The sequence below is a fragment of the Perca flavescens genome, chromosome 22 (assembly GCF_004354835.1).
Source record: "Perca flavescens isolate YP-PL-M2 chromosome 22, PFLA_1.0, whole genome shotgun sequence".
Taxonomy (NCBI): domain Eukaryota; kingdom Metazoa; phylum Chordata; class Actinopteri; order Perciformes; family Percidae; genus Perca; species Perca flavescens.
This window is the reverse complement of record NC_041352.1, coordinates 1,956,352-1,970,299: the sequence shown is the minus strand read 5'-3', so window position 1 is coordinate 1,970,299 and position 13,948 is coordinate 1,956,352. Positions and strand designations below refer to the sequence as shown.

Here is a 13,948-nt window from a genome sequence, read left to right as displayed (position 1 = left end):
CTTTTTGTGCACATTATAGGTTTACAAAGTGAAAAAGCCCAAAGTCCCCCCAAAGGGACTTACCATCTCCAACAGAAAACACTGTTCCCAAACTGCTCCAAACAGCTCTATTGTAGTCCAGCCTTTACTTCAGAGACAAACGTGGTCACTTTGGAACACACGTTATAATGCTCGCCTAGCTGCTAGCATGGCACGCCCTCATACTCTGCTTCTGACTGGCTAGTAGTCCTTACCTAGGTACTGTCAGGGCACACCCTCATACTCTGCTTCTGACTGGCTAGTAGTCACTTTTTAATTTACAGTCAGTTCACTGCTGCCTTTTGAGAATAATAGTTACCATCAGTAGATAGTTTAAGAAATAACAATCAGTATCCAAAATGGCATTGTGCATCCCCGCTGCCCTATTCATTATTTCCCAAAGGACTAAAAATGGAAAATGGATTTGAAGCAAGGACTAGTTTGTTGTCCATGTTTCTGTGGGGATACAGACTGTATGGTTGGTTGGATTTGGGGTTTATTTGTGTGCAAAGAATGATTCATCCTGAACTCAACTCTATCATCCCTTAATGCTTCTCTGGCCCTTCCCTTTTGGACATGAATGGAATTGTCTCTGAATTAATACCATGCCCAATGGACGGTTTGATTCTTATGTCAAATATTTGAAGTTTTGTACTTCTTCATAGTTAGTCCAGATATATACAAGACATCTACAGATATCTGCTCAGTGAGGATGAACAGGTTTTAATTTACTATGAATAAATAGAAGAAACTCTTATCTCTAAGATATAAATCAGACATTTCCCCAGCTCAAGGATGCTTGTACAGGAGTCCATAAACAGTAAATACGCTTTTGTTACCGAGGATGGTGATTACAACAATTACAGCTATTACAGCAGTCATCATGACAATTACAGTCATTTTAATTAGGATGAGAACAGACTTGTTGATGGTTATGATAATCATTCTAACCCTTCCAGATCTGTGTCAGTGGAGTGTGTGGAGTGCTTGGACAGCTTGTGCAGAGCCTTGCAGCGGTGGCGTCAGGCAGCGCTACAGACAGCCCCTGGCCTCTCTTCCAGGACCCCACTGTAAAAGCCAACAGACACAGACCCAAAGCTGCAACACAGGACTCTGCCCAGGTACAACTGCTCCTTTTTAAAACTCACTAGACTTAGATATTTACATACCATCACTTTTTGTGGCACATGCAGTGAGCTTTTCTTATCACTTTATTTGTGAAAATTGTGAAAGATTGATTTTCCTTGTTCCCTAGGTGAGCGCTGTGAGGATAGGGGGCGGACCTACCAAGAGAGCTGTGCCAATCACTGTCCTCGTAGCTGCACTGACTTATGGGAGCATGTGCAGTGTCTCCAAGAAGCCTGTCATCCAGGTGATCTTTGAATTTTGACTTTAACAGTACCTTAGAAGACTTACTGGATCAGCCACCAAAATATCTGTTTCTCTATTTTTTTTTTCTTTTTCAATTTTTTTTATCTGTCTTTCATTGTACTACTTTATTCTTAAATTTCTCAGGCTGTCGGTGTCCGGAGGGACAGTTGTTGCAGGACGGCCACTGTGTGTCAGTGACAGAGTGTCGCTGTGGTATCCCATCAGGCAACGGGACGCTGGAGTTCATGTCTAAAGAGGAGTTTTCCATGGACTGTAACACCTGGTGAGAACAGATTTGTGTGAATTTTATTATAAGTTGTGAAAAGTCAAGATTACAAGTTTGAGTTTGTAGAAAAGTGCATCTAAATTAAACTGTAATATTAGTAGAGGATGTCTAACATTAAGATCAGACTTTACAGCCTGTTCAGGTCTGTAATACTTGATTCTAGGCATCAGATAGCTTACTTTGCCAGCATGAGATCAGCTGTTATCTCACCTCTCGAAACACCCCTTCATCTGCAGTGTGTGTGAGAACGGCACTCTGGTGTGCACCAAGCTTCAGTGTCCGGTGTATGAGCCATGGAACCCATGGAGCTCCTGCTCAGCATCCTGTGGCCGTGGCCAGATGACAAGGACACGCCTTTGCCAGGATACAGAGGGCGGTCCTTCCTGTGATGACACCATGCAGAAAAAGAACTGTGATCTGCCATCATGTCCAGGTTTGACTTGGAACAAGTACTAACATCCACATTTGACAATTTCCCAACATTTGTACATCGTCCTAGTTCAACCTAGCAGACATGAAAATCACTCCCCTTTCGGCAAAATTCGCTGTTTTGAAACCAAAATAGGTGACCTACGTGAATTGTGTAGATTCAATGAGAAAATGTTTAAGGGGGGGGTGTAAGTACTCGGGCCTGGTGCCCGATTTCTGGCAAATGACTATTTTAGAAAAATAAATAAATTAAAAAGTCCACATGGGATTTGTTTTGATGCGCTGGATTTAACCATACTGTCTATGGATTTAGTTGAGAAAGTAGTTAAAACAAATGGCGCTGGGCATGAATAGAGGACAAGAGGAAAAGGGTGGAGACGGGAAGCCGTTTAGCACTTGGTGCCTCAAATTGAGTAGTAATAGTCATTAGATGCTGGTTACAAACGGTGTTGCCACAGTTACTTTGAAAAACGAACCGCTACCGTTGCGATTGCGACTGCGCCTTTACTGACCGACCGTGATACAAACAATACGTGTGTGCACGTTCATAGCGGAACATGATTTGTAAAAGCTATCTGAAGCCCAAACTGCCTTGACAAAGCTGTCTGTTTGGAATTAGCATGGCAGGTATTTAAACATAACGGCCTTGTCCCAGAGTCTAGACGTCTAGCTATATGAAAAGATAAACCTTTTTTTAATAAATGTAAATAAAGCAGCTAATATCAACATGGACAAAATTAACTTTAATGAGTGCATATTGAAATATTACACTGTTGGTTGGCAAAAAAGGCATCTCAAAATGCATCAGATTGATGCTTTAAATATGGAATATGGAACTAAATATGGAAAGATTTGTCCATGTGTGTCCATTGGTGGAATGTAGCTAAGTACATTTACTCAAGTACTGTACTTAAGTACAAATTTGAAATACTTCTACTTTACTTGAGTCTTTTCTCTTCATGCCACTTTCTACTTCTCCTCCGCTACATTTCAGAGAGAAATATTGGACTTTTTACTCCACTAGATTCATCTGTTACAGCTTTAGTTACTAGTTACTTTACACATTGAGATTCCTGCACACAAAACACATGTAGTTTATAAAATTCGATGCTTAATCATAAATTAAACAACCCAACAATATTATGCTACAAGTACAGCTGAAAATAGCTGATTAAACACTTAGTTGATTGTTGATACTATAAATAAAATTGAATTGAATTTATTGACAGAACTGTTTGGATCGTTTCCACTTTCTAAAATGTGAGGGTTTGTCTGCATTGAGTAATTTTACTTTTAATACTTAAAGTGCTCATATTATGCTTTTTGGCTTTTTCCTTTTCCTTTATTGTGTTATATATCTTTTTTGTGCATGTTATAGGTTTACAAAGTGAAAAAGCCCAAAGTCCCCCCCAAAGGGACTTACCATCTCCAACAGAAAACACTGTTCACCAACTGCTCCAAACAGCTCTACTGTAGTCCAGCCTTTACTTCAGAGACAAACGTTATAATGCTCACCTAGCTGCTAGCATGGCACCCCCTCATACTCTGCTTCTGACTGGCTAGTAGTCCTTACCTAGGTACTGTCAGGGCACGCCCTCATACTCTGCTTCTGACTGGCTAGTAGTCCTTACCTAGGTACTGAGCATGTGCGACTCCCAACAAAGATGGAACAGAAGGGAGATGTCTCACTCTGTAGCTAAAACAGAGAGCTCAACACACAGGGTGAAAAGATGAGCTGCAGCAATGTGCAGTACAACAAAAATATGTTTTTTGAAAATTAAACCATGTCAACCTATTCTGCTATAACGTTTAAATACAATTATGAACCTGAAAATGAGCCTAATATGAGCACTTTAAAGTACATTTTCCTGGTGATATTTACATACTTTTACTTAAGTAATACTCTCAATGCAGGATTTTTACAGTGTGGAATTTGTATTTTTACTTAAGTAAAGTATCTGAATACTTCTTCCACCACTGTCTGTGTCCTCCCTTTCTTCTCCAGTGGGATGTTTGTTGAATGAGTGGTCACCCTGGAGTGAGTGCAGCGCCACGTGTGGCGGCGGGTTTTCAATGCGGAACAAGACGGTCCTTAGAGAGCCAGAGCCTGGTGGGATGTCCTGTGTTGGACCACTGGAACAGCACACCGTCTGTAACACCAAAAGCTGCCTGCCTGGTTGGTAACAAAAACACACACATCATTGAAATTCGTAAATTGAGCACATTTATGTACTTTATTTCTACCAAGCACTCAGTGTTTACCACTGAATTCTTCTTAAGTGGTTGCCATGCAACTCATAAGAAGCTTAATGAGTGATATTGGCAGTTTATTTATAGTGTTATGCAGTCAAAGGTGTGACCTCAAATGTGACCTCAAATGAGACAATCTGTTCTGAAGACATATATTGTAAAGTGTGCATAGAGAAAAAACACACACATATTTGTGTATTGAAATATATATGAGACATGATGTAATTCATTGTATGTTAATCATTCTATGTGTGTTGCAGGGTGTCCTACTGGGCAGGTGTTTAGTAACTGTTCAGGTTCCTGTCCATATACCTGTGAGGACCTTTGGCCACACACTCAGTGTTTACCTGGAGCCTGCACCCCTGGGTGCCACTGCCCTCCTGGACAGGTCGGAACACGCGTGTGTGTGTGTGTGTGTGTGTGTGTGTGTGTGTGTGTGTGTGGGGGGGGTGGGTGTAGTTGGATTGCTGTGATAGAATTGTATTTTACCCCCGATAAGATCAGATTTTTCTAGTCTCACTGTTTCCCTCATAGGTGTTGCATGAAGGCTCCTGTGTGTCTCACGCTGACTGTCCCTGTTCACCGCTGTCCCTGCCGACTGGTGACCAGCGCTGGAATGTCAGTACTGAGCAGATCACAGAAGCTCTGCAGCCACCTGGGACGGTCATTCAGCACCTCTGCAACACATGGTAATTCACACGGTTTCATCCATGCATTCACTGATTTAACAATTATTTTTCAGCCAGCCGTGCTGTGAGCAGCCAGACTGTCCTGTAGGATTTGGACCTGGTTATATACTCACATATTCATGAATTAATAATAATAATAATAATAATAATAATAATAATAATAATAATAATAATATGATGCAAATACAAGAATAAAAGATATGGTGCCGCGTAATAAATGAATAATTATTAGATTGTTTTTAGGGACGGGTTTGGGAGGGGAGAGGGAGGTGTTTTATTTTGTGTGGCGTGTAAAGTGTTCTAAGTAAATAGGATAAATAGGTTTGGAATTAATTTTACAACTGAAATTATTTTTTTGTTATTACAGAGGGAAAGTAGCGAAAAAAGGTACCGTTGGGTACCGGAACCAAATTCCGGGCTCCGGTAAAAAAAAAAGAAAAGTGAACGGTACCCAACCCTAAGTACAAGCAGTGCCACTGTGAAGTTGACCATGGTCTAATTTATTTATCATAAATGTACCAAGATATCCCAAGTAACTTGATTTCTGATAGTGTCACGGATCATTGGCAGAGTTGAGTTTCACTGTCTCTCTCAAACTATACAGTCAACAACAATCTGGTCTGCTACAGTGATATCTGCTGTAATAGATAGGCCGGCATGCAGCAGACATGCCGTACAGGTACGGGTAAGTCATCTCATCTCCCTCACAGTGTGTTGATACTCATTTGATATATTCTGATGGGCTCAGCTGTGTGATATGATGCTTGCTTTGGTATCTCCGTGTTCAATAATATTAGCCTTGCTGGTTTCCCCTCATATTATTTCACTCACCTGATTCTTCTTTCTCCAGTGTGTGCCAAAGAGGAGTGTTCAACTGTACCTCCAAGTTCTGTGATGGTGAGTGATTCTCCCTCACAGCTGTTCTTACTGAACGCATTTCTTGCACTTTATAGGCCCCTCGGTTCTAGCATTGACAGCATCAGCAACAATAATCAGTGGTTGAACTGTCAGGACCATGATAGACATGTCAACCTATCTGTAGTTAGTAACAGCTGCTGCAACAGTTGGCTCAAATAACTGAGCGACAGTCACATCAATCACAGCCTACCAAGGCCATTACTGGGTTTTTGTTTCGTAAACAGCTGATACCATCTTAAACTAGCAGGGGGAGAGAGAGATAAAAAGAGGATGGGGAGCAGAGTGTCACAAAGTGCAACCCCTCATATCTTCATAAAAGATTAGGTTTATATATGTCATGATTTGACCAGCAGGGCCTTTTATCATCCTTCTGTCTTCTCTCTACTGGATTTGGCCATAGTGAAATCCCCCTTTCTCAGAGAGCGGTGTTTAACAGCAGAGTTTAAAGGGCAATTCAGGTATTTGTCAACCTGGGAGTTATACACACTCAGTGTTTAAAGAGTGTTGCCTCCTTCAACTTTTAATAGAACTTCAGTTACTTCATTTATCATGTTGTTAGAAAAACAAAAAGTGATTGTGGTAATGACAGCACATAGGTGGTCACGATACCAGAATTTTAAACTTCAATACGATAGTATTATAAGAATCTGACTCGTAATCGGTGTAACTGTACAAAAAACTAACCCAGTAAAACACACTAGATATTAGTTGTGGAGCAATTGCTCTCCCTTTATTGGATGGTGTCATTCCATTTAAAACTACAAAGTATGTGCTTGATTTTGATCATTACTAATTGGGGAAACTTGCTGTCATGAACCGTCTTTTGACATTTGCTACTCCTCTTCTAGCGTGCACGTAAGATAAATCCAAAGTGAGCACATTCCCACATGAATAGAAACTGCTGTTTGTGCATGAATACAGTCGGTGGTTGTTCTTGCCAGAGTAGGTGATTCCCAAATCTCTACAAAGGAGTTAATGAGTAAGTGTTATCATGACCAATTGTAATAATAGACAACAAAAATAAGATCCGGGTTGACAATTACTGGAATTTGCCTTCAACCCCCAACAGGTTCTGTCTCTTTCAGACAGACAACAGAATGATACAAACGTGTATTAGGGTTTTTGTGTGGGAGTCCTTTTTCTTGCCTCCTCAATTTTCTCCAAGAGACCTCTGAAACCAAATCTAAAAATACAGCAAGCTGTCTTTAATGAGACTTTGTCCAGAAATGTACACATTAATGAAAAAAAAAATTGCATAATCTTATTGTTTCATTCAGCATTATTAGTAGTAGATGTTGCCGTTAACAAATGGCTTTAATAAAAAAAACAATGTGGGCTTAATATCTGTAATTGTAGTTTTATTTGGCCGAGCTGAGGATTAGTGCTCAGTTGACACATCCTTCTAAATGCTGCTTTATTGCTGCAGGTAAATTAATGTAAAACTAACACTGACCTAAGTGTGTTGATATTTTTCTCCCACCCTCTCCCCCTGCAGAGGACTGTGAGTGGTCCAGCTGGTCCCAGTGGAGTCCGTGCTCAGCAAGCTGTGGTACTGGGCAACAGATCTCCACCAGAAGCATCCTGCAGCCCAGCCAGTACGGAGGGGCCCCATGTGAGGGCCCTGACCACCGCACAAAAACCTGCATGGCCCCTGACTGTGGTGAGTGTGAAGAGGGGAGATGAAGGACGTTTTATTGTTCATTGTGGCGAATCAATTGTGACTAAGCTGCTAAAAAATGATTATATTATATTGTAACAGTTGCTCAAAAAAGTACTTACAGCTCACTGTAGAATTATAGTGCTTATGCTAGATAGAATGGAAAAATCTATGTATGTAATGCCTAATAGAATTGTCATTATAGGAGACCTATGTGAGAAAATGCATTTCCTGCAGAAAATGCATGTGAATGCTGAATAGCTAAATTGCTGAAGCTAAACTGGATTAATGGCTTTAATCTGTAAGAAGAAATTGAAGTAGTGAGAATAGTTGGAAAAGTGGGAATGGTTTTAATAAGTATGAATTTCATTGACAAGTTCAATAACACCACTAATGCAAAAAACATGGAATAATTAAAGTTTTCTTCTTTTTTTAAAAGCTAATGCTAAAGCTAAACTGGATTGCTGGTTAAAATGTGTAAGAAGGTGAAGTTGTAAGAAATGTGGAAAAGTGATAATTGTTCCAATTATTATGGATGTCTTTAAAAAATGTAATGATAGCCATATTGTATGAAAGTTGTAGTTGTAGTTAACAACAGTGGCACAGCGGTGGCAAGCGAGCGACATCCATTCGTCTGCAGACTGCAGTTCAGTGTGGCTGCCGTGTAGAACACATCTCTCTTTTTTCTCTCTGTCTATTTTAAAATGAGTCGTGAAGACAACAGCAAAGCCCATCTGTACTTTAAATGAAATCAAACAAAGAGAAATGTTCTCACCACGTCCATTGGTGTGAAAGGGGCAAAACGGGTAGGCCATCTGTATATCACATTGCCAGACCTATCTCCACAACAACACAGTGTACACAGATCGCAGCATGAGCTAAAGTCTTTGACAAATACTGGCTGTATTAAAAAAAAGCCGATGCTGGGCGCCCGGATAGCTCAGTTGGTAGAGCAGGCGCCCATATATAGAGGTTTACTCCTTGACGCAGCGGGCCAGGGTTCGACTCCAACCTGCGGCCCTTTGCTGCATGTCATTCCCCCTCTCTCTCCCCTTTCATGCCTTCAGCTGTCCTGTCAAATAAAGGCCTAAAAATGGCCAAAAAATAATCGGTTACACTTTATTTGAAGGTATCTACATAAGAGTGACATGACACTCTCAGGAAGGTGTCATAAACATTATAAACACGTCCTAAACATTTCTTTTAGTAAGTGTTATTTGGTTTTTGTCATGACAAGTTATGGTTAGGGTTAGAGTTAGGGTCCATGTGTTCGTGACAGTGTCATGTCACTCTTATGTACAGTACAGGCCAAAAGTTTGGACACACCTTCTCATTCAATGCGTTTCCTTTTTATTTTCATGACTATTTACATTGTAGATTCTCACTGAAGGCATAACAACTATGAATGAACACATATAAAATTATGTACTTAACAAAAAATTGTGAAATAACTGAAAACATGTCTTATAGAGTAGCCACCATTTTGCTTTTTTATTAATAAGGGAAGAAATTCCACTAATTAACCCTGACAAAGCAAACCTGTGAAGGTAAAACCATTTCAGGTGACTACCTCATGAAGCTCATTGAGAGAACACCAAGGGTTTGCAGAGTTATCAAAAAAAGCAAAGGGTGGCTACTTTGAAGAATCTAAAATATAAGACATGTTTTCAGTTATTTCACACTTTTTTGTTAAGTTCATAATTCCATATGTGTTCATTCATAGTTTTGATGCCTTCAGTGAGAATCTACAATGTAAATAGTCATGAAAATAAAGAAACACATTGAATGAGAAGGTGTGTCCAAACTTTTGGCCTGTACTGTAGATACCTTCAAGTAAAGTGTTACCAAATAATCTTTAATAAAAAGAAGCTTAAGGGTTTGCACTAGTGGTGTAACTGAGGCTTGCGGGCTCCTTTTTTTGTTGGGGCATTTTGGTGGAATAAATCTGCTTTTGCTTCAGCATCATTGTGTTTTGTGTCGAACAGTGTTTGTGCTGTGTGATACGCGAGTGACAAAGTTTCTTTTTGTTAATTAGGACACACCTGTGCACAATAATTAATTAAAACAACACGTTTGCTGTGGAGTCACACACAAAGGGGCTCTGTGGTTAGTTCACAACAGTCTGATGCTGGTAACACAACATTAAACCAGTGGATCTGCTGTGCGTAATTGTGGCTTATCAGTGACTTATTCATTCCTGTTTGACTTTTTTCCTGTTGAGGCTTTATTTTTTTGGCTCATCCTGACTATCCTGTTATGATGAAGTTACCAGCTTGGACCTTTATTTAAAATAAAAAAAACGACAATTACATTTCTGTCTCCACCCCCTTTTGATTCCCCGTCCTCCCTTTCCCCCACCAATGTATCATTAAATTCTCTCCATAATTTCCCCTCTCCATCCTACCATCTTTCTGTCTCATCTTCCCTCCTCTTTCACTGTTCTCACTCCTTTCCCTCTCCTCTTCCCCCGTAGCGTGTCCTGACGGGGAGCAGTGGAAGAGGAGCGCGTCGGAGGAGGTCCCGCTGTGCGAGAGGAGCTGCCAAGACATTTACTCCTCCTCTCCTGTCAACTGCAGCCGCTCCATCGAGGGCTGCGTGTGTGGGGAGGGGCTTTACCGCAACACTGAGGGGGTGTGTGTCATCCCCGCCCTCTGTCCCTGCCATGACCAGGGCATCCTGCGGGAGACACACACACACACACACACACACACACACGCACACACTGGCTTACACTCAAAGTAAACAAACATCTTCTGCCCAGCTAACTTGGCAGCTTTGACTCATTGTGTCTGCCTCATTGTGTCGTGCATCTGAACCTTACCATTACCATGGTCTCATTGTGTTATTTACTCAGGGCCTATTAGAAGATGAGTGACGTGCCCCACGGGCCACATTACACCACAGTGCCTTTCCACCTCTCAGCCTAATCAATTATGTAGGAAGTGGCGTAAAAAGCCGGCACTGGGACCGCAACTGGGCAAGCCTGCCAGAAATTATTTATGAAGGAAGGGATATTATAGGATTATAAGAGTTAATCATACACTGACAAGAGGTCACATCCCCCTCGTGATCGTTCTTCTTCAGGCCTTTTATTCTCTCTTTGTTTTTTTATTTCTCCACCCATACGTAACCTCTGTTTTATTCCTCACTAGTACCTCTTGTGCTTTCATTACAGGATTCGTGTTCAATCCCTCACTTTCTCCATCGCTTTTCTTTTCATCCCCATTCTCCCTCAGTCTTCCTCTTTCTTTCTTTCTCTTCCTTCATCTACCCCTCTGTCATTCTTCCTATCTTACTCTCTTTCTTTCCACCTGTCTACACTGTTTCTCTCCCACTGTCTGTCAGCTGGTGATGACTAATGTCAATATAAAGACCCTCTATGGTTTTCTAATTAACTACCTCATGACTATTAAGCCAAATGTCTGTGTGAGCCACAAAGGCACTCCCTAGTTGGTGCCTTTGTACGGGTAAAAACTGGGCACTGTTAATGATTCCAATAGCTAACACACACGGAATGAATGAATGAAACCTTTATTTCCCCGAGGGAAATTTGTTTTGCAAAATTAAACATTAAGCACATACAAAAGTACATAACCATAAACAATAAAAACCACACCAAACATCCAACTACAAAGAAGGCGTAGAGGATACAGAAAACACAACATAAACAACAACAACAACAATGCAGCAATGGTGGTGACACGCAATCATCAGTCCAATAGCTAAGATGACTTAATAAATAAATAAATAAATAATCAATAGTGCACATTATAAAATGTCTATGTGCCTGTGTCTGATCTGTTCAGTAACTGAATGCTCCTCGGCACAAATAATGTAATGGCACATTTGTTTTTTGTTAGGGTCATTCGAAATCTACGTCCAGAGGGGAGGGGGGAAAACTCTGAGCATAGTGGGTGGGATGGAGCCCCCAGTATCCTCAGGGCCAGATTGAGGGTATACTGTTCTGTGAGGTTGCAGATGCTTTTAACATCGGATCCAGTAATTTCCCTGCCCATTTGAGTCACCTTGTCCAGCATGTTCCTGTTCTAGACAGAAAGACCCCCCCCCCCTCCACTGGATGGCGAAAGTCACCACACTCTGAATGAAAGTTAAATAAAACAATGTCAGAGTTGTTGTCTGCATTAAAACTATGCAGTTTCCTTAAAAATACATAATGTAATCTGTATTATTTTTTAATGTTATGATTACAGCATCATAAAGGGCCTCCATAACCTAAACTATGCAGGCAGAGCTTCATCCTGTGCTATGACCAGTTGCACTTTGTCAAACCTGAACAGTTGAACTGACAGACTAACAGGCTATTGAGGGATCTTCATATTTCCTGCATTTCTAAAGTCTAGTAAGTAAATATTAACATTGTGTGTGTTTTTGTTAATGTGAGCCAGGCCGGATCAGAGTGGGATGAAGGCTGTGTGACATGTCACTGTGTGAACGGGAAGAAACTGTGCCAGTTAAGATGTCCGCCACTCAACTGTGATGAGGTAAGGCACACACACTGACACTCAGTACTAAATTGACATCTGAGGCATTAAGGCAGAAATCCTGTAAATATTGCTTTAAAGATCTCTTGCTTGCAACATTGCTCTTAATGGCCTAATATACACATTAGAGGGATAGTTACCTTAGTAGGAAGCGTATAACAAAATCTCTACCAGCTGATAAATCATTTAATATCACTGATCATGCATCTGTTTATGCAGCTTCATCTCTCTTTACAGTAGAATGTGTCGCCTGGCAAACAGACTGAATGAGTCTTACTGTAAAGCTAGATCAGGGTTCACATACAGATGCACGATCAGTCTCTCAGACAAACACATCTGTCAACTCAACCGCCACTCCTATCCCGGGGTGGTACAGTTCATGCAGCGTCTCTGTTGGTCACAAACATCTCAATTACTCTGAGCGAGAGATGCTTTGCTCCCTCAAGAATGTGTGGGATGTTCTCTGCAAGTCGCTGGCTGAAGTAGATCAATACCTGACTGTCCGATCCTCCCACAAGCCTGCACTTCTTCCTTTACCATGCCCTTCTTCCTGCCATGAAATACTGAAACCTGGTTTCCTCATTAAGCGTAACTGAATTTCATTTCAATATAACATATCAACTTTTTGGCAATGCTGAAACCTGTTCTGTAAAATTAATGTATGTTATGTAAAGCACACTTTTAGTTACAGTTGAAATTTTTAGTCAGATTTAAGAGCATTATATGTCAAGTATAGCATCTTCTTTAGATTTGAAGAATTAAAAAAGATTAACTTTTTGCATATGGTTTGGGTAATTGGATTGTCGTGCATGAGGGATTATGGGTACCAGTGCATGCTTGTCATTGTTAGTGAGAGCACATCACAGAAAAAAATGACTTCATTTCACAAATAAAGCTAAATTGTGTGCATACTGTATGAGTGGTTAACAGCTGGTCATTTTACAAAAGATGTTGAGCCAAGTGTTCAATTATGTATGTTCTCTGTAGAAACTAGATGAAGAAAAAAAGGAGAGGTTGATTGCACTGTGAGCTCCACAAAGTAAACCGTCTACTGAGTGTTCCACCTGTGGTGTACACTGGTACACTGTTGTTTCTGGAGGGACTCGGAGTTGTGTATCCCTCACCTCCCCTGGCAGCACTAAGTTATGCCTCAGTGCACTCCTTATCCCGGTCAATATGAAAATAAAATAAACATGTCATTTATTGCACAGTGTTCCCTCTCCTGACAGGCTGAGAAGTGGCATTCTGTCATTTATGACTCAGCTTATAGTTAAAGAAGTATTTTACTGCTGGAAAGAGGGTCTTTTGATAAAACTGAGCTGTCTATGCAGTAGAATGGCACAAACGTTTTTTGAAATTGGTGCATAGTGTCCAGAGAAAACAGAAAAAGAAGCTGTGATATTCCCTTTTGCTCAAAAGGTAGAAAACCGCACCAGACCAAGAAACTCTCCCGCTGGTGGGGTAATGCAAGCACGTCAAGCTTGTCCATATTGACACAGAATGGCAGCCGGCTGGTAACAAACAATCTTGTACAACAGTTAGCAACACTAAGCTGAAATATGTTTCTGAAAACATTTTAGGCAAGAAATGGACAATAGAGCAACCAAATCTTGGTTTCTATATATTCTATAGAAATCCACTTCAATACTCCTTCCGTATGTGGAAGTCTAGTCTCAAGTTCAAGTAATAGGCCCTGGGAAATACCTTGTTTTGGGTCAAACTTGGAGGTTTGTCTCCGGCCCGTGAGTAGGGAGTTCATGGCACTGGTAAGATGAAGGGAAGTTGACCATTATTAATATTATATTATTATGACACAAAGTTGGTCAAA

The 13,948-nt window shown here is 40.7% G+C and overlaps 1 protein-coding gene across 5 annotated transcripts in view; it reads left to right on the top strand.

Annotated features, from left to right (window-relative positions):
- sspo (SCO-spondin) overlaps window positions 1-13,948 on the top strand; it is a 104,628-nt gene that overhangs the window by 84,719 nt on the left and 5,961 nt on the right. For 2 of the 5 annotated variants that reach the window (XM_028568803.1, XM_028568802.1), the window contains exons 104-114: window positions 978-1,139; window positions 1,274-1,390; window positions 1,534-1,672; window positions 1,912-2,108; window positions 4,110-4,280; window positions 4,615-4,742; window positions 4,889-5,043; window positions 5,894-5,940; window positions 7,457-7,621; window positions 10,092-10,301; window positions 12,023-12,120. In XM_028568803.1, coding sequence (XP_028424604.1) covers window positions 978-1,139; window positions 1,274-1,390; window positions 1,534-1,672; window positions 1,912-2,108; window positions 4,110-4,280; window positions 4,615-4,742; window positions 4,889-5,043; window positions 5,894-5,940; window positions 7,457-7,621; window positions 10,092-10,301; window positions 12,023-12,120 — 1,589 coding nt within the window. Of the gene's footprint in view, window positions 1-977; window positions 1,140-1,273; window positions 1,391-1,533; window positions 1,673-1,911; window positions 2,109-4,109; window positions 4,281-4,614; window positions 4,743-4,888; window positions 5,044-5,647; window positions 5,711-5,893; window positions 5,941-7,456; window positions 7,622-10,091; window positions 10,302-12,022; window positions 12,121-13,948 lie in introns of those variants that run through there. The other 3 variants (XM_028568804.1, XM_028568805.1, XM_028568806.1) reach the window with 3 other exon arrangements.